The 26,983-nt window shown below is 41.4% G+C and overlaps 1 protein-coding gene across 6 annotated transcripts in view; it reads right to left on the bottom strand.

The window, feature by feature from the left end:
- Positions 1-10,210: 10,210 nt before the first annotated feature.
- KCTD1 (potassium channel tetramerization domain containing 1) overlaps positions 10,211-26,983 on the bottom strand; it is a 100,682-nt gene continuing 83,909 nt past the window's right edge. For all 6 annotated transcript variants that reach the window (XM_086889814.1, XM_086889791.1, XM_086889786.1 and 3 more), the window contains exons 3-5: positions 16,252-16,396; positions 13,647-13,952; positions 10,211-11,197 (exon numbers count right to left, since the gene is read on the bottom strand). In XM_086889814.1, the coding sequence (XP_086745940.1) occupies positions 11,039-11,197; positions 13,647-13,952; positions 16,252-16,396 (610 nt within the window). In that variant the 3' untranslated portion in view covers positions 10,211-11,038. The remainder of the gene's footprint in view (positions 11,198-13,646; positions 13,953-16,251; positions 16,397-26,983) is intronic.

Below are 26,983 nucleotides of genomic sequence, written 5' to 3'. Positions count from 1 at the left end.
GTGTAACTGCGTAATCTGGGGGATGGGACAGAGATTTCTATCTTGTTTGGAACATATTAACTGCTACAAGCTTCCCCTGGAAAGAAGCTGGAAGGGAAAAAAAAGGTTTCTCCTTTCTTCACTTCAAGCATACTACTAATACGTATAAATGTGGCATAAGGACTGGGCACCATGCCTAGCACAGACACACTGGGGATAAGGTTCCTGCTCTGACACATTGGCTCAAACCTGGTAGGATGCTGCCTCCATCTCTGTAATTTAAGGAGATGTGGTCTGCTTTTCAGAAACATTGTTCTTTCTACTTATAGGTCCCTTTGGAGCTGGGAGATGCTGGAAGCATGAAGAAGCTTGGGAAATCTGGCAATAGACAAAACCAGACACTTGAGTTTAGCCTCTCACATTTTGAATGTTCTCCCTCTTCTATGGAAATCACTGGTGAAACTTCCCACTGAAGTGAAGCTGGATCCCAGTCTGTTAATGCTGACATATTAAGAGGAAAATGCAGAACATAAGATAGAAAAAGGAGCCTCCAACCTGCTAAGCAAGGCTAAAACACAAATCCGGTGGTTATGTTAAACAGTCCAAATGAAAATTATCCAAATGTACAGGATTATAGGAGAAGAAAGAAAATAGACAAGGGGAAAGAGATGATGGAAAATGGGCTAAGGGAGGAGGAAGATATAAAAGGTGGGAAATTAATTAGAAAATCCACTTGGGGATGAGAGAGATGCCAAAGAAGATGTAGAAGATGTAGGAAGGTTGGTGTGAAACCCAGGTAGTTCTGTGTGCAGAGTGGGGCTTTGACATCTGGGTCTGAGCCTCATGGGTGACAGGAAGAAACACCCAGAGGAGTATGGACACATCCAGAGAGGCTGGAAAATGTCTGAGCTCTTTGTGGTCTCTATGGAAAATGACATAGAGGAAGATAGAGAAGGGCAGGAATGGAGGGGAGTCCTTTGCCTGGCCCACCTTGCTGGATGTGCCCCAGAGACCAAGCCTGGACTGGTGCTGCAGGAGCTCCTGTTTTTTCCTGAGGGGCTTCAGGGTTTCCTGCAGGACTGAGAAGCCCAGGGCAGGGATGTGGTCCAAGCGGTGAGCAAGGCAAACCCAGGTGGCTCCTCCAGCACATCCCCCTGCCCAGACACACACACACCCCCCCCACATCCCTCTTTGCACCACCCTGCTGCTCCCAGCCCACGGTCCAGCACTGCAGGACTACCCAAGACCTGAGCAGGAAGCCAAAGGGCTGCAGCTTGTGCTGCTCTACATCCCTACATGGCGTGTAGACGTTTGGGAGCCAGAGGACTTGGGAGGATTCTGAGCTTGTCCAGGACAGTGGCTCTTCCCACAAACCCAGCCCCACAGTGACAGCACATGATGCTCCCTGCCTACCAGGTTTTGAACCAGGTCCACACAGACAAAGCTGGGAGCACTGTTTTGACCCTTCCTCCTATCCCTGTCTTCCCTCCTGCTCTGAGAATATTTTGGGCAGGGTCTTAGCAGCAGAAGGACATGTCCCCTGCTGCTTCTCCCTTTGGTGAAATACTAACCAGCACACCATTTCGGCAAAAAGACAAGTGCCTCAGGTTCAGAAAACACATTTTGGACTTTTAAGAAGAGTGAAATGAGGCAGCTGCCCATTGTGGGCAATTTAGCTTAATGTGATATTGAATTCAGCTGCTTAATACACCCAGATGCTCCAGCAGCGCGTGCATAAAAAACCCCAACTTCAATAAATAATGAAGATGTGAAGCATTTTTTTTCTGTTTGTTTCTTTTTTTAATGAAAATGGCAAAACCACTAATTTGCTGCTATAGATCTGCATCAGTTATTTAACATGACATCTTGCTGTAGTAATAATCCATCAACATCCAGTATTACATATGGATTCATAAAAAGGTTTATGCTTGTGTTGGTGCTTTTGCTGTCTGCCAAATCAACTATATACGTTTTACAATAAATTATACATATTGAGCTGAGAACCTGCTGTGCTAATTGCTCACATTTTTGTCGGGGAAAAGTGTGGTCATAGAATGCTTTTTTCATTTTAAGCATATTGAGAACATGTCAAAAGAAGATGCTATGTCTTCAGTTTTTCAGAGCTGAAAAATCAATGTTTAGCCCCACAATAAGTAAAACAAACAAGAAATCAGGAAGAAAGAACTTGGGGGAAGCTTTCTCTGGTGTGTTCTTGCCCCTCTGTGTCTCCACTTGGTGAGGTATGGAAATATAAACACAATTTCAGTATTTCAAGTGTCCCATGAAATGAAGACCAAACTTCTACTGTACCAAAGGCTAAGGGCCCCCTGAAATGCCTCCCCAAATCAGGACCCCACAAGGAAGATGTGAAGGAGATCTGCATCTGCCTTTCTTGAAGTTCTTTGTTTGCTCTTCTGCAACAGTGATATCCAATTATGAGATACAGCTGCACTTTTCACAGAATTCCTGTGAACAATACTTTATATATAATTTTATTACATTAAGCCCAGCACTTGCACCCAATGGCTTTCAAGTCCCATTAGGACAGAATCTCCATTCTTCTCCCTACTGAAAAAAAAGTAAAAGATCTCTCTTGATTGAAAAGAAAGAGAGGACAGAATTAAAACTCCAGATAATACGACAATGGCACCAAGTAAAGAGGTAGAGCCACATTTCACATGCCCTGAGGAACCTTTCCCATCTCAGTTGGTCCAGTCTTCTTGGGAATGACAGAAAACATAGAATGGTTGAGATTGGAAGGGACCTCTAGAGATCATCTTGTTCACTCCCGCCTGGCACAAGCAGGGCCACCTTGAGCCCTTTGCCCAGGACTTTGTCCAGATGCTTTTTGATCTCCAGGGGACCCAGAGGATTTGCCTGATGGAGGAACAGGGAGCTGGGCACTCAGGAGCCCCTGCTGCCAGCAGCACCTCACCCAGCCCCAACAGTGAGTACAGGCACTGCCCTGGGCTGCACCCCCTCTTGCACAGTTACAGCTGTAACAGTTTTTGGGTGGTTTATGGAGCACTGGCGCTGCTCTTGCAGCTCTCACTCACGCAGCAACGCCCCATGAGCTGCTGACAACACCATCACAAAGGCTCAGTGGTCACCGATGCTAAGCAGTCACTACATCTGCTGTGTGGAGCACCAGCTGAGGCTGGACCAGAGCAGGCTGCTGAGACAAAAATAAAGCCAATCCAAACAACGAGGACAAGTAAATGCCCTAATTTTTAAAGGCATGCATTGAAAGGGGCAGTTGATCTTGTATTGCAGCTGTTACCAGGAAAATAAGAAAAGCAAGGAATAAAAGCAATAATGAAAGACATGGTTAAATCTCTCAAGTTGAAAAAAAAAAACCAAAAGTTTTTACATGAAGACATATTAGCTAAAAAAAATTCCCCAAAGATAAAGAGTAACATTTACTAAAAATGTAGAAACATCCTGTTTCTCATCACACTACAAGCTCATATCATGTCTTTGATGGAAGAGATTAGAAAAGGACCCATAGCATATACAACAGGGAACAGGAAAGCAGCATTTCCTAAACACTTTAAAAATGTGCACTTTTTTATCCTAGCAAAACAAACTATATACTGTTATGATTGATTTATTATGTCAGCATTGCACTTCGGGCTCAATGGATATATTAACATTAAGCAGGTAAAGACTTAGGAATAATTTAAAATAGGGTTTACAGCAGCTGAGCTGACTGAATTCTGCTGCAGGATTGTGAAAAAAGAGAGAAATGCTCTATTAAATTTAGAGAAAAAGACAATTGTGTTTAAGTGTGTTAGTGAGAAGAGGCTGAGACTCACTGTGGCTGTGAATTGTCTGCCAAGCTGGCACATGAACATCATGGTACAGTTGTTTTGGTCTCACAGAGAAGGTCCTTCCTCAGTGACTGACATTCCTTCCCTCTCCAAAGCGCAATGGAGGATTTTTCCCTTTTACCAAGGAGCAGATCAATTAGGAATGAACTTAAATGCATGAAACATGTTAAACCCACCAAGTTACATGCACTGTATTTGGTTTTCCTTAAACATAGTTTCTTTGTACTTCCTTGCTAGCCTTCAAAGCGTGCCAAGTGCTCTGTGCATGCAATATCTGGTTTCAGGCAAACCAGCATGGCAGTTTGCCTGAGCTGAGAAAATATGCTTGAAGTCGGCATTCACAGGCGGCTTCAACATCCTAAGGAAAATGCTTTGTTTTTGTAGCCTGAAAGTATGTCACAAACATGAATAGAATTATACACTCACTCTCCCTCACCCTCAATCCTCTTTACCTGAGGAAAAAATTATACACTTCCAATTACAGGGCCAGTTAAAATCAATACAAAGGTGGGAGAAAACAGATCATTTTTCTTATGGAAGTAACTGTTTTCATTAATTTTTCATTAGTCCTGCTTTTGTTGTGCTATCCATCACTGAAGAAGCTGGTATGCAGTAGATTACATTTAGGTTATCTTACATGCTTCCAGGATTTAGTAGATATTGCCCGATAAAGCTGCGAGCTTTATGGCTTTAACTTACATCTATCAATAATGCATCAGAAGAGAATTTTTCTGCAGAACAGCTGTCCCTGAGCCAAGCTGCTTTCTTCTGGAATAGCTGCACTGGTTTCAGCGAAGATGATAGCACAGCTTTTAAACTACTCATCTAAAGTCTACAATTGTGAGAAAGATGAGCAGCTGCTTAAGGAGGAAGATAATTCGTGAGGGTTTGAGCCTTAGTTTCCCAATGTAGTAATTTTTATTGTAGAGCACTTGAAGCTGGGAGCCAGCCATGCCTTGCCCCATCTCAACAAACACACCTGAAAAACATTCCTGCCATCCTGGCATGCAGCAGGATTTTGTTGTGACCACTGTACAAACAAACAAAGCTCTTTTGCAAACTGTCTTGGAGCTTTCCCCTTCTCCCATTTTAATGCCTGAGTTCTGTGTTAAGTAACATAAACATAAACAGAAAATGATAGTCCCTACTAAAGAGCTGAGCCAGAAAAAGGAAATGTAGTAGGCCATCAGTGGATTTCACTTAAAACATGTAAGGTAAAGGAAATTTAATTTAATTTAATTTATTTTTCTCTCACTTTGGAAGGAATTAGGAAAAGAAATCAGAAGGTGAGTAAAGTGTAACATGGTTGTAATGCTAACATTTTAAGCTTTGAATAATTTGTGCTTGAATAACTTCTAACTCTCAAAAAAACAAATGTATCACAGCTCCTCCTTGATTTCTACCTATTTATGTACTGCGAGAGGACTTGTGGAAAAGGACAGCTAAGTGGGACTCCAGATGTGCAGTTTGACACTCAAGTGGGTGACAGTCAAGCTTCTTCAGCCTCCCCAGGTGCCAGGTGAGTTTACTGCTGCCTTCTTCCCTTAGAAGCAGAGAGGTGCTTAATTGAAGGTCTGTACAATACTTTGAAGAGACCAAGCACTGCATTAGGGCCAAAGTTATTACTTTTGAGCTGCCCAGGCACAGCCCCCAGCAGAAGAAAAACAAGCTTCCTGAGCTGGAGAAAGCGAGGGAAAGAAATGCACAGCTGCTTTTTGTTTTAATGTAAGCCACTCAGAACTGAAATATTTATTCAGAAGCAGCATGGATTAGTGACATCATAGCTCCAGATCTTCAGAACAAGCATCCATGTTCTGCTTGTTTTGCCTTTTGTTTTTGCAATTTCTTGGCAGTTAATCAAATGAAGTATCAAACATCCACTGGTGAGCCTCACTGAGTGCTCTGGTTTGACCTGAAGTCAGAATGAATGCAGTACATGAATTTAGGGGACTTCACCACATGCAGTTTTTGTTTTAAGTCAATGTCACACTGTCTTTTAGACTGCATCCTATTGGTAAGGAGGCAAGGCCAGCCATCCTATGCTTCACATTTTCCTCAGGAAAATTAATAACAACACTGACAAGCTACATAACAGAAGCCACAATACCATTTCGGGTTGTAGATGAGATCATTTATCAGTCCAAACTCCAAAACACAAAGACAAATCTCCCTCTCTCCATCTCTTCTCAGACCAGCAAGCCAGAGCTGTGCTCCAAGGACCAGAAGACAGGGATCAATGGGCACCAGCACTCCAAGAAGCACAAATCCAGCCTGCTGATGCTAGTGACAGCCTCTCCAGAGAGGAGAACTCATGCATATAGGGCTTTAATAAGGCTGAGAGAAAAGAGTCTCATCAACCTATGCTTCCTCTGACCTGCAGTGGAAAATACTGTATTTTTAGAAACAACAGAGATTACATTATTGCTGTGGATGCAATGACACTGATAGCCCATGACTACACTGCATCATTTTGGCTTCTGAGTGGAGTGTGAGGCAAATTCACCATGAATATGGAGAGCAAAAGAAGGGATCTGGTCCATAATCCATGGATTATGGTCCATAGAAATATTAACCCCCTTATTATTTTAGGGGCATGGGACTCCTATTAGGTCCCTAGTCAAAAAATGTCAGGGGTGGGGGTGGAACACAAAAAAAACCAAAAAAAACCCAACCAACCAAACAAAAAAACCCCAAAAATCAACTTGATTCAAGGAGAAGTGGGTTTTTCTCCATTTGTCAGAGGACATTTCCATTTCTGGAACTCTTACTAATGCAAATAGAAGATGCTTCAGTGGGCTAGCACTATGGTTTCCCCACAGCATCAATGTTAACATCCTGGTTATCAGCTAGCAGAGCTAGCTCAGCTTATAAGAGGATGAACTTGTGTACTGTGTGCCTGCATTTTTTCTTTTTAAGAGGAGTTAGGGCTATAATTTTAGTAGTTTCAGTCTCAAACAGAGGATCCCATATGCTAAGTGAGTTCTGGGGTCTTCAAAAAAATGGATCAATGGGGTAGCAGCCAAAGCCAACACTGGGACCTGGTGCAACATATTGATTTTTGGTGGTGGCGATCCCTCCAGACCCTCAAGAAATAATAAACCACTCAAACTGAAGTCTGAGAAAAAGCAACTGGTCTACAGGCCCTAAGGATGTCTTGGTTTCATTTCCACTGTAAATAAACCTCAGGCAGCTTGAATGCCAACATACAAATACCAGTTGTCCGTAGAAATAATTCATAATATAGAATTCCTCAGAGAAGAAATGACAGATGGAAATAAATGTTTTTATTTCTCTGAAAAACTGACCACTGGTCAAAAAAAAATGCTTTTCTCACCCCCCAAAATCCAACCCTCCCCCCCCCTCCCCCAAGTCATGTAATGGAAACATTAAAGAAAAATTCACTTGACAACTCATTTGGGTGGCAGTAAAAACCCTGTAATTAGTATAGAAATCAATTTTTAAAGCTTGCTGCAAAAAATTATGCTTATGAACAAAATGTTTGACTTCAAATTGAATTCAGTGCCTGTTCAGCATAAAGGAAAATAATTGAATGGGTGGCTCAACTTTCATGTTTTCAGAGTTTACTAAGTTTTCTCCATTGGTTTTCGTTATGCATTTTAGCGGGCATCGTAAAACAATGTGTTAACTCGACTTGCTTGTTGCCAGTCAAGCACTGAGATGATCTGCTTCCTTCTATAGACATGTGGCAATGGAGAGGGAAAACATTCATTGGGCCAGACTGCCTGGCTAGTATGTACCTGAAGACAGAATAAATCAGCAGCACCTACTTACCAGTACTGCTTCTGGAAAGAGAGAACAACCCAGGGACAAAGCAGGACTTCACTTTCTGTAGCATGGAGTAAATTAGCTCAGTCTTCAACGGGACACTCAGTTTTAAGGTTTGTCCAATCATGCCAGGATCCATACTTACATTACACAGCTGTTTGGTACATTAAGGAGGTGACAGGGGAAGAAGTAAACCCTGGGTTGATGGTTACTGCAGAAATCCAGCATTTGCATTACCCAAAGAAAAGGTGAGGACCAAATTCCTCTGCCTGTGTCTCACTGTGGGAAGGGGAGTTGGTGCCATCTGCAATCTTTGCACGACTGCAAGAGTTCTCCTGGCAGCTGCTTAACCAACTTGCTGAAGTACAACGTTGGCAGCTACTGCTCACTGCAGCTCTGCCTCTTGTTATTAAACACAGCACCACTGATGGCATAAAATGGAGTCAACACTTTCTCATAAAAAAATACATACACTTAGATGCCAGAATTACAAACCTCCAGAAACAAGCTGACAGTCATCTGGTCCTTCTTGGTTCTCCCACTCCCCCCACTTTCCTGGAGGAATTGCTCATTTGTTTGTTGATCAGTTTTTCTAAAGAACATTTTAAAAACATGGTTATAAAACTCAGTTGCAAACTGGACTAATTTCATTTGCTCTCTAAAAATCTACAGCCAGTTTATTCCTGCATACATTTTTAATCAGCCATTAGTTTGAATATTCATGACCTCTTACTCCATGACCACATTGTAACAGCAGAATCATTTACATCCAGGTCTGAGAGTGATTTTTGACTCCATCAACAACAAAAGCAGGCTTGCTGAGAGGGTGACCAGTCAGCTGAAGATTTGGGAGGAGCACAGTGGTATCTTCAAGGTCATTGACTTGGACAGATACATGCTGAGCAAGCAAAACCACCAGCAGAGCACAACCTGCTGGCTTTAGGAGCCACATGTTGGAAAGCATCACAGGCAAAGCTCCTCGCTTTCCACACCCTGCCTGGCAGCGTGGGCCCTGCCAGTACTGGAGGGATACTTTTGGGGCTGCTGATGCTCCTGGCCAGGCAGGCTTGTGGTGCCTGCTCGCCAAAGAGCAGAGAAAGGAGCTGCACTCCCCCCAGCTCCAGCCTGCACTGGAGCATAAGCCCATATGCACAGATGGGGGCCAGCAGGGCAGGTCCGGATGTGGGAATACCTTTGGGCTGAACAGAGAGTGTAAACACATCCCCTGGGACACTGTGGAGGCCCCAGAAAGTGCAGCTCCACCAGCATGCATGAGAGGATCTGCGCAGCAGTCTCTGAAGAATCACATCACCTTGCACTGGTACTTGTGTACTCTCAAACCCACGGGGACCGGCATCCTTTTCGACATCACAAATTTCATCACTTCCAACGGTTTGAAGATCTGTTAAAAATATTTATTTCCCTGGGTTTTAGCTTTCCAACTTCTATGCAGACTAACAACCAAATTGTGGGCAGTAAGAGCAAGCATTTGTTTATTTTGTAAGAGGACTTCTTGCTGCTGATTGAAAACAAGCATTTTCAATGAGGCAGCTGTTTCAGTACTGTGAATAGACAGATCAGCATCACATTGAAGATCTAATAGCCTGCTAATGAACCTTAATTTTTAGAGCCCCCTCCCTCACCCATTTTCACATTTCAGTAATTCCAAACCATTGATATGTGCTGCCAGTTAAAGATGTCCTCAGACATCTTTAATAAAAACCAGAAAAAATGTAACTTGTTTTTTTTTTTTTTTTAGTTATCAGACAATATTAAAAATGTTGTTACATGTATCTAACAGTTTCTTTTTTCTTTTCTTAAATAAATACCAAAGTGTCACCAAAATGAATGGAACGCCAGCACCATTGTTGATAAAAATTTCCATACTAGGATGAACACACAGTCATATTCTGTAACAGTGCATAAAAAGAGGCTTTGGAGGAAAGGTGGTGGTTGCTGGTGCATCAACCCATGAGCGGTCCATGCAGTGGCATCAGGATGTGGCTCCTCTGCAAAATCTCACAGGCCTGGAGCTGGTGCCTGCAGAGGTGGCCTCAGTGAGACTCTGCAAGAGAGCAGCTCACAGGACATCTAATGCAGGATGTGGATTTACTGCCTGCTACCAAGGGACAGGCAGCCGATGGGTAACTCAAGGGGCTGGCCATGTCACTCTCTAGGCAGAAGAACAATGGCTTGAAACGAGGGAAATGAGCAACTTGAAAACCAGACAGGCTGACTAACACTCAGCAAGGCGAGGGCTTGGAGAGTCAAAGCTGCCAACTCCTTAATCAAGGGGGAATGATGCAAGGATTCACTGTCACACAGAAGGTTACAGAACCAGGTGTCATTTTTTGATGGGTTTCCCTGGGCTGAGCCAGTGTTATTTTCAGGTCTGACCAACAGCCTCTCTTCCGACTAGGACAAAGCTTAAAAGAGACAGTGCTGAAGGAACAGCAGCCATGTGCACCACACCAGAAGATCCCTCAACAGCCTCTGCTGCCTTTAACTCACTCCACCCTGTGCAGGCAGCACTGTCTGCTCACTGCCTTGCCCCTCTACATGCTGGAGTGCAGTGAAATCCCACCTCTCTGCTTCTGTTGGCTTAAACCAGACCCTTGTTATTTTAAACAGGAGTTTATTGTATTTAATACATTATAAAATTTGAAAAAATTGTAGGAAAGCAGCAGATTCAAACCAGAGCATCTCTACCAAATATTAATTATTCTGGCCCCCTTTGAAAAACACAAAACAAAACAACAAAAAAACCTCATTCAAAAGAAAAGTTAACCTTTCACATCTGTGAGGGCAGACAAAAAGTGTGCGACTTCTGTACAAACTACATTTAAAATTTCAGCTTTCCAATGCAATGGATGGTTGTCTCCTGAACACCTGCCCATCCACCTCTAAAAAAGACAGACATAAACCTCCATATGCAAATAAAGTTGAGTCAAGGTGTATACACATTAAAAAGTGGATGGCTGTTTGGCAATGAAAATGGGTGAAGAGTAGTCTATGAATCCCCCCCTGGAAATGGCTTGTACACCCTTAAGTGGGCCTGGGAAGGGCCTAGGACACTTAATGGCCATCACAGCACCAACCTCATCTACCACATTTTGTCATTGCATTTCCTACCCTTTGACATATACATACATATATATATGTACAGACATACATATACATACATATTTTTTATGTGTGTGTGTGTGTTTTCTTTTATACCTTGAGCTTATTATTATTATTATTATCACTACTATTCCAAGTGTTCCCATATGAATTCAGGTGTGGTCTCTATATTTGATATAAATGTGTCTTTTATTCAATTTTAGTTCCAGGACTTGGTTGGAGTCCAAACTGCACATGAAATGTCCCCCTTTTTTTTTTCCTCTTTGTTTTCCTTTTTTTTTTTTTTTTTTTTTTTTTTTGCATAAAGAAGCATGTCCATTTTAGTCCAGAGGCTCTTGCTTTATTCGAATGACAGAGGGTGCACGAGATGTCCTTCTGAGTTCTCGTCTTAGTACGTATTCACTGAATTGGGAAGAGTCCACCCCACCTCCACATGAGCCAACAATCTCAAACCCTCTTTGCTGTAACCTCTCGAGTACCTGCAAAAAAAGAGGAAACAAACAGCAATTTATAAGTGAATAAACAGACTATTTGCTGTCCAACAATAATAACTTCTGTTTTTAAATGGATTCAGCCAGGGAAAAAAAAGAGTGGTTACATAGCTTAACTTAATAGTACTGGATTGATTTCTGATGACTATGGCCACTGAGCAGTGAAAAAGAAAAAAATAAGAAAAATTTATTTCATTTTTTAGTACTGCCAACAAATCCAGTCTTCTTCTGGTCACAGAAACATGACTAGAAAAACACATTCTCGCTTCACAGAATTTACAACACAAAAGGGCAAATACATGATTGCACAGCAGATGCTGAGCAAACACCTCAACGACATGGTGACAGTGTAGATAACACGGTCATAATTTCAGAAAACCTACCATGATATTTACTAGAGACTTAAAAACTAACTCTTTGTTACTTTTATCATCATCTTCACCTGTTCTGGGGTTCCTCTGCCTTCACCTGTGAAAGAGATTTCCTGGGATTTACCAGGGTTAGCCTGACAGCCACCAGCCCCAAGGAAGGGGCTGATGTTCCTGGACCTCAGAGGATGTGGGATCCTCTGTTCAGCATGACCAGACCTCAGAAGGGTTGTGCTGGAATCAGATGCCTACCACAGCTTTCTCAGCTGTCTCACCAGTTGCCAAATTGGCTTGTATGTGTGCTGCAGAATGGCAAGCAGAATGGCAGAAGGCTGCAAAGGACTAGTGCAGGGGAAGAAGCAAACTGAGGTTTAAAAGTGCTTCAAAGAAGACATGCCATGTCTTTACATAAAATGCTTCAGCTTGGCAAATGTCTTTCCAAAGTACTTAAGCATGGCTAATTGACCAGCAGTCATATCAAAAAGGAAGGGGTAGGAAAAGAGACTTGGAAACAGCGATCAAAACACATGTGATCTTTAACTTTTAACATTATATGCCAAAATCTCCCACCCCTGCCCAAAAATGTTGGTGCAAGCCACTGAAAAACAGAGCAGGAAAACTTGGGTCCTGAGAAAAAATGTGGTGGAAGCAACTCTGGAAACTAGCTCAGCCATGGACAATCCATTTGGCCTGTACCTCACTCTTCAGGTTTACTGGTAGTCCTTGTCCTGTCTCCCATTTCTATTAGTACCGGGTGGTGCTTACATGTTCCTGTTATCAGTGTGGGACCATTACCTCTCTTGAGGCCTGTACATATTTTGCCACTGTGACTCCGGTTTTTCACATCAGTAAATATGCTTTGTAATTCTTATTGTGGATGTTGGGCTCTTCTACCAGGAAGCCAGCAACAGGTGAAGAGGAAATGGCCTCAAGATGCAGCAGGGGACATTCAGGCTGGGTTGGACATCAGAACAATTTCTTCACTATGAGGGTGATTAAGCATTGGAATGGACTATCCAGGGCATTGGTGAAGTCATATCCCTGGAAACACTCAATAAATGACTGGATGTGGCACTTAGTGCTGTGGTTTAGTTGACGTGGTGGTGTTTGATCAAAGGCTGAACTTGTTGATCTTGGAGATCTTTTCCAGTCTTAATGACTCTGTGATTCTCTACATGGACAGTGGGACCTGGCAGGTGAAAAGATGCCAAGCTCAGCTTGCAAGCCTGTTCTGTACAAGAATTCACTCATGAGCCTTGCAGCATTTAGGAGGTGTGTTTAAACCAAACAGCATCAATTTGCTGTTGATGATCCCACATGGGAAGCACTGGCTATGCAGGATGTCCTAACTAGGTGCAGGCAGGTGTCTGAGGCTAGTTGCTTTTACCCAACAAAGGATAAAAACATAACACTAACACTGAAGTTGATTATAATTATTCCAGGAATTACCTGAATTTGTCTCCCAGATTTTTTCTTATCCATTTGGTAACATCTACAGATATTAGACATTGCTATATTGCATCATAGAATACTTTGGGTTGAAAGGCACCTTTAAAGATGATCCAGTTCAACCCCTCTGCAATGAGCAGGGACATTAACTAAATCAGGCTGCTCAGAGCCCTGTCCAGCCTGGCCCTTGAATATTTCCAAGGATGAGGCATCCACCACCTCTCTGGGCAACCTGTTCCAGTGTTTCACCACCCTCACTACAAAATTTTCCTCCTTTTATCTAGTAAAAATCTACCCTATTTTAGTTTAAATCATTACCCCTTGTCCTATCAATTGCAACAGGCCTCTACTACACTGTAAAAAACCAGGAACAAACACTGCAAGTGAAGGGTTTTCCCTATGACCACAGAAAATTCTAACACTACTGTAGTTTGTTTGCAAAGAGATTTGGTGATACGCGAATTAAATGGGGAAAGACAACTCGACACACAGACGTAAATAACTTGCTTAAAGCCTCCAGCTGATTCTGCTCACCAAAAAGCTCCAGTGACATGGAACAGGGTCGGCCTGCTGGTTCCTGACCAGCAACTCCCTCAAAAAATGCACATGTGACTTCCTACCTGAACTGAGTTGAGGTGACAGTATCCGTTCAGTGGAAATCGGATGACGTGTGTAGAGTCGTGGTTCCAGCCGGCGTTGACAGAATTACACATCACATCACCGATCTCTGGGAACACCTCCTCTATCAATGACTTATCTCCACTCAGTGTAATCCTCTCGCCGAGATCTGGGGCAACTCGCACCACCAGGCACTCGCAAGACTTTGAGAAGCGGCCACTCTCCCGGTCCTGTTTCCACCGTTCCATCTCTCCTAGCATGGGCTGAAGCTGGAAATATTTTGCTTCTTCATATAACAAGCTGTAGTCCTGAAAGACACATACATTACTGTGCACAATTAAAAGAGACATTGCTAATGTGGTGCTTAAGGTGTATGGTTATTCAGGCCAACGCTGCTCCAGGTCTGGAACCCTTCAGACAGAGCTCCTAATTACTGTGTAGGAAGGTGTAATAAAGTAACAGTGCAAGCAAAAAATAACCATCAGCCATTTGAAACACAATGAATGTAGCAGCATTTGTAAGAGCTGGGAAAGGCTATGCCTGCTCAACTCCCTTCTGCAAAAAAAAAAAAAATCCAACTTTTCCCCATAATTCATCTCCACAGTGATGTCATATAATAATGATCTCATTGAACAGATGGAACAGAATTCAATCAGGATTCAGAAAATTCATCACTAGGATCCATTGTGTCTTACAGCAATACTAGCAGGCATTGTGACAGGTATAAGAATGTAAATGAGGGAGCCTGCAATAGTTGTTAGTGTAAAATGATTCAGATATTTGCATAATGTTTGCACATATTAGTGCATTTTAAAAATTAAGTATTTTTTAATACTTCCCTATTTTGCCACTAGTATTGTTTACTACATCATCTCAAATGCTGGAGCAGAGGGAATGCATTTCTAGGCATAGCCACTGCAGAAGTAATTTAGAACTAATGATGTGGAGTCTGCCTACTGCCATTTTTTAAATTTAAAAAACATTTTTTTAAAAAATCTTGTTTTTCTAGGTGTAAGAGCATAAAACCATTTGGAAAATATTTATACAGAGAAAATAGATACATGAGAATTAGGGAACAGTGAAACAAAATGACAAGAGAAGCCTGCTAACAGTCAACATGGTCCTGAATGTGAACTAGATGCCAAATACTTGATGAGGACACCTAAATCATGGCAAAAATACTGCTTACATTTATTGTGTAACAAAAAAGTAATGTAATTGTATGTTTCTAAGAAACAAGAAACTGTTCATTTTAATCACTGTTTTTTTGTACACCTTAAAGCTAACTGGGGAGGACACCCCTTTGAACATCACAGTTGGGTGAACTTGCCAGGAGTTACATTTTTAATTTCAGCACAGCTACAGTACATTTATGTGTTTAAAAGGCTCTACATATGTAATTTCTTAATATTGCATGAAAGGTGGCTTTTCCTTTTTCCTATTTTCCTTTTTCCTATTTTCCTTTTTCCTATTTCTGATTACCTGCAGGAGAAGTGCCAAGAGCAGCACAAAGTCATGCTAAGGCTTCAAAAGAAGGAAATGATGCTTAGCTGTTAGCTCCAAACTCCCACATTATTCAGGGGGATCTACCCTTGTCACATTTGGGAGCAGCAAGGATGTGTCTACAGCAGATGATTCAAAGGTTGCTGAAATAGAGCTCTTGAACTCAGTCTCACACTCTATTATGCCCAAACACCTGAAAAACTGTCTCAGCTATGAGAGGAAAAGGACTGCAAACCAGGGTGAACTGCTCCATCCCTGCCTCATCACCCATCACCTCTCTTGTTCAATCTCAGTTGCTGCATTTCCTACAGTGAACCAGGTGCACTGATGTGTGATCATTAGGATAAGGATTTGCTCTGACTGAAGACATCACATATACACCCTCATACCTACTAGCCGATCACATGGGCTCTAAAGCTCTACCTTTGCAGGCTCTGTCTGACAATGAACTATCACTAATTCAACTTGTTACTAAAAGCTAAAGAGAAAAAAAAGCAGGCTCTTTAATAAAAAGTCTAAATGAACTATTAGACATAGAGCATAGAACTATTAATTCCTGACTTCTCTAGAATTCCAAAATTAAACTTGCAGTATGCATTCAAGAATCTGAAGGAGAAAAGATTCTATGACTTAATGCCCAAATATTACCATGTGTGCAGTTTATTTTGTCAATATTGTGATTCACACACCATTTTCTGAATTTCAGTGTGGGAGTGGAAACTGGAGCTGCTGCAATCACTAGGGAAGCATAAAAATGGATGAGAGGACAAGCAATCAGGAAAGCTCATGAGCAGTCAGGTGCAGATTGTAACATCACATCTGTTTCCATGAGTATGGTACAACATTTAATTTCCCTAGGTCAAATCTGGCAAGGTTGCTGTATTACCACAATAGCCAGGAGGGGTAAGTTTAATATTGATGCCACTCTAGAAAGGGAAGACACCACTTTAGCAACTCCATTCTTACTTCTGCCATGTACCTGAAATCAAACACCATACCCTGCAAGTTCCCCATCCCTATCCAGGGCTCTGTTTTGACTGACAAGCACCAGATGCTTGCTTTACCAAGGTACAAGCAAAACAACCAAGTCCCTTGAAATCTCACCTTGAAATCATCAGGAATGAGGAGTTTTGATGTCCTTAAGAAATTCAAGATATATCTGAACATCTGCCCATCTCTGTCAATGAAATAATGCTGCTTGAGACTGTCGAGGACAATGGGCTCTGTGCCATCGAAAAGCCGGCCGATTCTGGAGAGGAAACAAGACACAAGGAGCAGAGTCAGACCAAGCTCAGCTCAAGAAATGCTCAAGCAGCCCAGCACTACGAAACCCTCCCATGCAAACTTCACTGAAGCAACTCTGTGGCTTTGTTTCATTAGAAAAGGGCTGTTTTCAAACCACTGTGTAAGCCACATATTTTCCAGCGTGGCCTCATGCTCCAAGCAGCACAGCTGGGGAGGTGAAAGGGAAGGAGCCAGGCCAGCAGCCTCTCCTACCCACTTCACTGCCCCAATCTGGATCTCATAAGATGACAACCTCTCAATTGTTTTGGACACCTCTTTTGATAGTCCCCTTCAGCACAGCCCATCCCCTCTAGATGCTCCAACGCCCTGGACTGACTCATTCTGCTTTCCAGAGCACTGCATAGGGAACTTGATTTAGTTAGGAAACTGTATCTGGGGAATAGTTTGGTTTGGTTCTTTGCTTGGTTCTCACTTGTTTTTTAAACCCAGGTTACTTTTTAGATGCCATTTACTGCAACCAACACTAGGGCAGGCACAGCTGAGGTGAGGGGCAGCACACTGGGGTAAATATAAAGATGGGGGTACAGAGTTGATAACATTTCAATGTGAGGTAATGCTTTAGTGTAAAAGTTAAGTGCTTGTGGCAGGTATCAACCAGAACACTCAAATAACACAGAAAAAAGTCTCAGCTTTTAGATACCACCCACTGACCACCAGAACCACACAACCACCTGGACAGCCTCTGCTTGGCAACAGGTCCTGCAACATCAGCCAGGTGGGTGCACATACATTTCTGGGTGTGAGTATCCCAAACCAGCTTTAGTTAGAGCAATAGGAAGAGCTGAAAATGCCAAACAAAACCCTCAGAGAGTAACACCAAATAAATGTTTTGTTTCTGCACTGGGGCATTTGCAAAACACTCCTGAGTCACTGGTGGTTTCCCAATGAAATGAGCAGGAGTGACTGGCAGGTCTGATTTTGTGTGCCTGTTCATATGTCTGTAGTGCAGTGTGGAAGTACTTTCTGACAACAAACAGTCATGGCACACTATTTTCGTTTTGTTTTAAAAACAATGAATAAACAATGAACTCCCACTACCAGCAATAAAAAAAAAAAAAAGCCACCAAATACTCAGAGATGGTCAGCCCTCCTGGCTGTAGAAAGCACCCCAGGCTGAGAGATGCCCCATCCACTGGCCAGCCGAAGGGGATGTCAGGAAGGCGTTCAAGAGGTGGGAGGCAGCAGGGCTTGCAGCAGGGTCTCAGGGAACTGCAGAGGGGCAGGGCTCCAGGTGACCATACACTGTGTTGTATCAACAGCCAAGTATCTTCCCTTTGGAAATGGCACAGGCAGCCCAAATTGAGTTTGGAATGATGTCTGTGCCTGGAGCAGGTATATATATATATATATATATATAGATAAGTTGTGAACAGAATACAAATCTCATCTATAGTTTCTCACCAGCTGGGAGGAGACCAGGAAAGAAATAAAACTCCATTAACCCCAGCTGGCCATTTACAATTCCCTAATAAACGTCTGAATCAATTCAAGTTGCATGAAATCTGTAACATATAAGGAATTAAATGTATTTTGCATCATGAGCAGGTACAGAACACTTTTTTCTTTCAAAGCCATCCCTTGAACTATTCAAGCTTTCTTCCTCAAAGACTTGTTACTGCCTGCCCTGCTGCTCAAAATTTAAGCTGTGACAGCCCATAGAACACAGGCTCCTCTTCACTTGGTGTATGAGCCACATTTTATGTCTAATATGGAAGCACTCAGCATTTAGAATTAATTTTCCCTTATACTCAAGCATGTCATCTTCAAATTTATCACGGAATTCACACACAAAACATGTATTTGGCCAAGTCAGTCATTACTGAAATGTATAATTGTAATTGGTTTCTGCAGCATTTTCCTAGTTCTAAATTACTTATATAATTACATATTTTAAACCTCTAGGCTTTTTGTCTCCATTTTATTAATTGTTTAGAGAAGAGCAAGATAGTATCAGAGGATGGAGTCTTCTGACAAAGCCATAGTGCTGAGGAGAGCGCTCAGCCACAGGGTGTGCTACCTGGGACCTGAATGGCTTTGGGAATGGGCAGGAAGTGTTAACAGAAAGTGCTGCCTTAGTGCTCTGCTATTCTGCAGCAGAAGCAGCAGCAGCAGCAGCAAAAAAATCCCAGGAACTGCAAAGTCACAACTCCCTCCTGACTCCCCTCCCAGGATCACTCTGCAATACACAACTGCACTTTCACATATTAAAACAGCATTGGAAGGCTAGACCCCCAGCAGAGAAACTTCTGTAAAGAAAATTGATTAATTTCTGTAAAAAAATAAACACTTTTTTCCTTTCCAGATGGAAAAAATGTAGATTCCAGCTTCCTTCATATGTCCTTCAGGGAAAAACTTTAGATACTGTGGGATCCAAATCTGGTGACATAGTTCTGCTCCTAATCTGCATTTGCTATACCCGTCAGGAGAGGAGATTGGGCTATGCCAGGATCTGGGGAACAACCAGCATCCTCACCTTCCAGCCACACCAGGAACTCTTGGGTTCCTGGGGGTACAGTGGGAAGCACTTTCTCATGCCTCACTTGTCACCCCCTCTGTACAATACCATTTGATAACCATCCTCCCTGCCACCCATAGCTTTGCTGGCACTCCTGCTTGGTCTCACAGTGGGATTACTCATGCTTAGGAGACACCAGTTTGCTGGCACAAGAAGGGACTGGTAAATCATTATAATTTCACTTCCCAAGAAAACCTGAAAGATATTTTTCTCCATCTCCTTCTTGACAATGTTGGCTAATGATTGGCAAAGACATCTTTCTTTTTTAAATGACGAATGCATAACAGGTGAATGGAGTTTTGAGACAGGAAAGCGCTCTGAAATAGGCTTGCAAAATAAGATGATAATTATATGCAGAATTAGCCAAATATCAAGGGTAAAGGATAAGAAACTGCAGTCCATTTACAAGAAAATGTGCTTCTGAAATATTTAATTAAAACTAACAGGCTGGAATTTTCCATATATCAGAAAAATTAATGTCCCATGGGTTGAAAGTGCGACCTCCAATGGGTAATAATTAATGTCTGTGGCTTTAAGTATCATATTCCACTGTCAGAAATCGAATGCTTCAAGGGTTGAAAATATAACCAGCAGAAAACCCTGTTTCCATCAGAGAATTTGGTTTTACTTAAAGGACACAAACTAGGTATAGCTACAAGCCCTTGTTTACTGGAGAAAAAACAACAGGGAATGGAAAAGATCATTGTTTTAATTCCATAAAATACTACAGGGATGGATCTTTCTTCCCACAGATCAGCATTCCCGTAACAGCATTTCTATTGCAAAAAGCTAGCACATGAGGATGACATTGCTTGCAGGATTTCTCAAATTCTTCAGAAAAAAAGTCCTGCTTGTCAAATATAAAAACATACTGTCTGCAGCAAAACTGCATACACAGTGTGTTTATAGCCTTGCTCTCTTGTTGTATAAATATTTAAATATATTATTATTATACACATAAAGAGAAAAGACTGCACTTCAGTATATTCTGCCTCAGCTGGAAATGTGGGAAAGCAGCAATAATTAGGAACAAGATGGCCAGTACTAATTAAACAAGTCAACTATTGCAAAACTCTCTTAATGCCAAGAAAAATGACAAAGTTCTGCAGATTGTTTTAATGGCTTCACTGGAGAGAGCTGAAATTCTTCCTTTCTGTAATCAAAAGGATACAGGGTACATGGAAAAGCTGCAAGCCTTGATGTTTGCAGACATGCAGGATATTACCTCACTTTCAAACTAAGGTAGAAATAAACATTTTTCTTCTCTGAGAAAACACAGGTTTCTTATAACTGAATATATTCAGTATATCACTTCTCATATTAACATCTTTATCAGAGGACACAACAAACTCCAAACCAACTGAAAATCTTCTGCAATAAACTACTTTCAACAGTTCTGAGCTGTCAGGGTTCCCTGCTCCCACATGTCTTTCACAGAACAACAAAAAAGGGAGGAAAAGTGGTGAGAAGTCCTTTTTTTAACCCCCCTGAGGGGGCTGTGCAGCAGGAGGAGCATCAGTGATGCCCTGGGACCTGCAATTCTACACTGTGGCAAGGCAAATAGCTGCCTGGATTTCACCGAGGGTGGATATTCAGCAGAGCAAAATACTCATGAAAGCACATTTCTCTCCCTCCCATAATGAATCACAAGACAAAGTAAATGTATTTTATTTGAAATCTTACTCATCTGGTTGGAGCCACTGCAGCAAAGTGATTAGGAATTTGGTCCTTAAAAGTTAAGTGCAAGTTTTATTATCACATCATTATATTTATGTGGCTAATGGGAACGCTTATTTAACACTCTGGAGTGTGTGGAGAGTGAGCTGGAACTCAAAAAGGCTTTCAGGTTTTTTTTTTTTCTCTGCAACTTTTTAGTCCAAGCTGTCCTTATTAATTTCTTTTCATTTTCTTTTACTGAAGGCTCAAAGGCAATTTGCATAAAAGTCCATTATAAATTAGATCTGCTTAATGGTATGCTCATCTCATGGCTATTTAATTTTACTTCCTCGTATGTCTAAATTATATAATTTTGCACTGTTCCCTAGCAGCTAATACAGTTGAAGAGGTGTCTATGCCAGTGAGAAATGTTATCCTACCCAAGTGGAGAATGATGAGGTTTCTATTTTTTTTTTTCCTTTTGAGCACCACTTTGACAGTATCAACCTGCTTTTCTTTTTTTAATAACTCACATCATTTGGATCCATAGAGACTGAAAACATAGCAACCTTTATAACTCTGCACAACAAAAGTTGGCTCATAAACGTAACAGAATACATTTGCAATTTTCAGGAACCTATATTACAAAAACTGCATTTTAACCAAATACCCTGTTGTAATCTCTTGCTCTCAGTGCTATTATAATTTGTTCTTATCTTTTTCTTCTTACATTTAATTTAAGGTTTTGTGTCCACGAGTCTCAGGAATTCCTTGGCATATACAGTTCCTACATTATGAGAAGATGCATGAATACAAATAATTATAAAGCAAAGGTAACAGGGGAAAATGTATTAAAACCTAAAATCTCATGAAACCTTCTATAGAGAAAGCATTTATACAGGAGCCAAAATGACAGAGAAGAAGAATGTACAGGAAGAGGTAGGTATTAAAGCACCGGTTCTTACAAGATTTAAAAAAAAAAAAGTTACATTTTAAAGAACAGATAAATGCCAAATACTGAGTAAAACGATGTCAAACCTTTGTGGAAATATTTGCTAAAGATTAAGGAACTGAATCATTTACATGGAGGAGATTTCAAGCATCTTAAGATTGTTACTTCAGCATGACAGTAAAAGAAAAGGTAGGGGCAAGCTCAGAGGGCTCATAAAGCATTTAGAAGGAAGTGAGATAGACAAAAAGTGGTGAATAATCTTAAAGGCAGAGCAAAGCATGTGAAGAGCAGATGGGAAGGATCTGAAACGATGAGTGACATGGTATCATCAGGGAATGCACCAGAGATCAAAAAAACAAAACAAAAAAAAAACCAAAACAAAAAACCCCAAAAAAACCAAACAGAAAAAAAGAGAGAAACATGGGATTTGCTACAACCTGCCTGATCAGAGGCAGCATCAGGAGCAGAGATGAAAGAAAATCAGACATATTACAAAACGAACTAATAGTCGTTGGATCTAATCCAGATGGACAAACTGACATATTAACTGGAAAAGTATAAATGGCACAACATGGTGTAGTCATGTTGCAGGAATGTTACTGACATGAGAGCAAACTACGTCTTTCTACGCCACAGATGGGTGTGGAGAATGAGAGACATGTATTGAAGTGACAGCTGAACAAACGTGGGTACATGGGTCACAGGAAGCACAGGGGTAAATTAAAAAATGGATGGCCAAGGCTCCACAAGTCAGTAGGTGCACCTTAACCTCTGTTTGCCCAAAAAGGAAGTTTTTCCAAAATAAAATAAAACCTGCTAAAGAGGTGACCTAGAAGTTTCAAACCAGAACTAGTGATTACACCATGAAACAGAGGTAATACAGCAACTCCCCTGGTGTACAGAACATACTGCCTGAACCCAAAGGTTCAACAAAAGCCAGTCCAAAAATGTAGTCTCTGTCAGCCTTCCCTCGAGATGTTCAAACCCCCATTCCCAAACTCAGGACCATCATCTACCCAGACACAGTTGGCACTTGTAGAAATGCTGACAGAATAGAAAGGAATACATAGTTGGGATGGGATGTTGAGAGCTGTTGACTCATGACCAGAGAACAGTATTTGCAGGTAGATGGAAACCATCTCCCACATTGCAAGATGGCAACAAGGGTGAGGCCAGGACAGCACTGCCCCAGACCATGGAAGGGCCAGGGAGTTTCTGTTTACCATATTCCTTCTCTCTTTGCTCTGGTGTACCTGTGAGATGCAGACTGATAAGAGGAACAGGCTGAAACCCTAATCTGCATTTTTTCACACAAGGCTGGGCAGGTAAGTGTTTTAAAAGCAATTTCAATACCATGTCAGCCAAATCTCCAGAATCTTTAGGTTGCATTACAGGCTTCAGATGTGGCTGAGAGGGATCTATCCTCTGCTCACCAGTTTTTCTCCCACCCCAAAACAGGATCTTTACCCCACAAACCCCATCACTTTTCAGAAAGTGAGATTCCTCCATCTGACAGACACTGGAGTCGCTGACACTTCCCAAGACATGTATGGACCATTCACTTAAGAGCTGGACTCGATGATCCTTGTGGATCCCTTCCAACTCAGTATGTTCTTTGACTGAATACATCCTTGACCCTCAGTTTTTCTTGTCTTGTCAAATACACTCTCTAGCCCTTTTGCTACCATACAGATACATCTCCAGAAAATTTAAGCCTTGCAGTCACCAAATAGGTGTTTCTTAGCCAAACCACTGTCTACAGACCGATGCCACAGCCCCTCTCTTCCTCTAGGGTTTTGAGACACCTCTGGGACCAGTCAGCACCCTGAGTGACCCACCTGCCAAATCATGGAGACTCAGAGCAGGGCATGAGGCTGCAGATTCCTGCCATCATCCCCCTCATCACAGCAGGCAATTTGCTCCAGGTATTTGTGAGGACATCAGGCAATAAGGAGCTACACATACGGCCTTCCCTGAACACCCACAGGTCCATAGCCACAGCTTGACCACCAGGATTTTAGTCTTTTAAAATGCCATCTCTTCTTTCTTTTCAGGCTTGTGCATGCACTGGATATACTGAAGAACAGTCTACAAGCCTTTAAGCCCCACATCTCCTACAGCGTTTGGTATCTTGCAAATAACTCCTTAAAAACTTTCAAGTTTTCCAGAGCATATCAAAAACACTTTTCCTAAAATCACTTAAACCAATGAAATGTTAAATCAATTATTCATGCAAATACTTTTGCCATCTCTGCTTTTTGTAACCAAGTTTTCTTGGCAATGATAACATTTCACAGAAAAATTAACAAATACTCTCTTTGCTTGCCAAGATGATTTTACTAAGCTTGAATCCGATTTCATTGAGGTATGTTATTTGTTTTATCTTGAGGGAAGCTGCCTATTAAGTTAGTAGCAACCGTGTCCTTTTGCTTATGATATGGTTATTACTGAGCTATCAGGAGTACCTTTAAGTTATTAGGGTGCAATGGCAAATTAAGTACTTTGCGTCATAATTAGCTAATAACTTTTGAATTATATTTTAATCATGTTTAAGATGGTCAGGTTGGCTGTGAGTACAGATAATGGAGGATAGGAGCAGAACAGGAGTGTTTATCATTCAATACCAAAAGCCAGAAAGTAGGTAAACCGGTGGATGCACAACATCCCAAAGGCCATGATAATCTATATATTCAGAACACTGAACTCCTTCACAGGCAGCAGTGCAAAAAAGAGGAACTTGTGTCTTAGGATCACATTTAAGTAAAAAACAAAAATATATCTGTTTCAACTCAGCCTCCTTTGAGCCTGTTAACTTTTTTTTAATAAAAAGATTGTTACCAATATCTGTCTTCAAATCTCTGTTGATAAACCTGTTCATGCAGATTCCACAAAGAGAGGACACCGTTAAAGCAGCTTGGAAAAAACCACCAGAGCCATTTCCCTTTCAAAACTCACGATGTTCAAGAAAAACCAAACAACCAACAAAAAAAACCTTCTCAGAATAGGGGAAATCTTTTGATGTATTCCTTTGTACATTAAGTTTGCCCCTCAGCTTTCATGAATTTTATTCAAACCACTATTAGCTCTCAGTTTTTCCTCTGTATCCTTGAGAAGACTCAGCATCAAAATTCTACATACAAAATTTCCACACTGGAAATCAGGAAACACTCTGGAGATTCTCTATAAAATGCCTTAGAACAGTAGTGGCAAAACAAGCTATACATCCAAACCCAATAGAGACCCCACTACAGCATGCATATGCTTTGTAGAATCCATTGCTAATTCTGCCCCTCTCCAGAATGTTACTTTGAGAACCTGGCATCCCACTTCACATGCCTGGAACCTCTTTCTCTATAAATGACAAACATGGCAATGAAACCGTAATGAATTAAGCTTTCCAAGAACTTCACAACTTTGACTACTTAGCCAGAAATCACATCTATGTTGTTTTGTTAACTGCTGCCTTCTCTAAGAGAAAGGACAACATGTTTCCATAGACAGGACAAGAACACACTTGCCTTTCCCTTTGCAAGAGTTGCACAAGTTCCTCCTGCATTGCAGCCCATAAAGGCAGGAGAGTGCACAATTAGCCTCTGTGTGCTATGTGGAGGATTCTACAGGAACTGCTTCCTGAGAAAGAGGCCACTACTGTACTAAAGCCTAAATAAAAGCTTCCTATTAATGAATAAAATTCAAAGAGACAAAGCACTTCTAAAACTTTTAGTTGTTAACTATGTCTATGCATGTGTCCCCAGAAAACATTACCCTTCAGAGCCCAGAATGAAGTATTCCCAAACATCCTTGCTCTTCTGCTTTCAATAAATACCCATGAAAGTCACATACAAACTTTGTAACATCCTTCTTAACTGCAGTTCACATAGAGGACAACAATTTTCTGCTGTTAGCTTGTGCAGCAGTAGCCTGTAAAACAGATTACCAGGTCTCAACCCTGCTGCTGAACTCGGGCTTGGACTGTCAGAAGATAAATTTGCCAGGGAAGGTTAAAAAGATGTTCATTCTGCTTTTTAAAATCCCTACACTAATAGAAAAAGGAGAAAAAAATACATGTCCAAAGAACATTATTAAGGTAGTCAAAACAAGCTTCACAAGTTAAGAAAAACCAGATATTAGAGACACTTCTGTAAGTTACATTTGCAAACCTCCCTCTATGTGAAAGATTTTAGATTATGTTTTTAATGATCCACTCTTTTCTCACAGCACCCTGAACTTGGCACCTAAGCCAGGGATAAGCCAGGGCTGTACAGCAGGCTGTTGTCCACAGGACCCCTGCTTCATCTGCTGGAGCTCTAATGGATGAGGAAGGGACAGCAGGAAGGGAAAATAGGTAAGGTAGATACGGGCTGACCTTGAAAAATGAACTCTGTCCAAGCATGTGCCAGATTTCCTCTCTGATGCTACCACTAAGCACACCTGCCTTAATCTTTTTAGCTCCTTTGAGTGAAGCAAGAAGGTACCAGAATAAGGAATGTTGTAAAGAAAACAAGCAAGAATGACTTTTCAGAAGAGGACTCAAATAATATGCAGGAAATACAGCCCAAGGGACACAGCTGAACTGAGGAGGAACAGGAGACGCTGATGACATGTTTAGTAAATAAGCAACACATCTCTCTGAACAGAGGCAGGCAAATGTATTGGAGACAGTATTATCACACATGTACTATGAAAACTACAAAAGTCACCCTGGCTGCCCAAATAATGTTCTTTTCCTATAAAGCTTACTTTAACTGCAATGAGAGAAGCTGCAAGGCCAGCTACCCAATAGCACTTTTACTGTACTTCAAATATTAGTGTTTTCCTCTTTCTTAGCCCACCTGCTTAGAGATTCCTCTAGCTAGACTGAAAGCAGTACATTCAGACTAACACCCTAGATTACAAATTCTTCTGGAAGGGCAATCCATATAACATAAAAGCATTCACAACAGAGGCAAGGAAGAGGTGGGTGTTATAAGCACAGAATTTAGTATGAGAAACACGGGACCGTGCACTTTTTCTGATTAACTCACATACAATACAGTACAACTGCATTGCTGTGATTCCTAGTGTGGACATACACAAGTGAAACATAGAGAAACGTGTTTATACCCGCATAACTCATGCTCATACATTTACATGTTTAATCGCTTCCATGCTCGAGGTGGAAATGATTTATGCACTCCAGTAACTAGAAAAATCACACCATTAACCAAATCAGTTCATACAAAACCTGTGCTTCTAAGTTAAGAGGACAGGAAAGTCCACCTAAAACATCTTAGACAGTGGCTCTGAGCAATAAATAATGCTTATTGCAGAGGTTAGAAATGCCAAAGCCACACCTGAACATTTTGCTGGTGGTGGGGTGATAAAAAAAACACACAGATAACATTATTTCCATTGACAAACTTTACATA

This window comes from Cyanistes caeruleus, chromosome 1 (assembly GCF_971803275.1).
Source record: "Cyanistes caeruleus chromosome 1, bCyaCae1.hap1.1, whole genome shotgun sequence".
Taxonomy (NCBI): domain Eukaryota; kingdom Metazoa; phylum Chordata; class Aves; order Passeriformes; family Paridae; genus Cyanistes; species Cyanistes caeruleus.
This window is presented reverse-complemented; position numbering and strand designations above follow the sequence as displayed.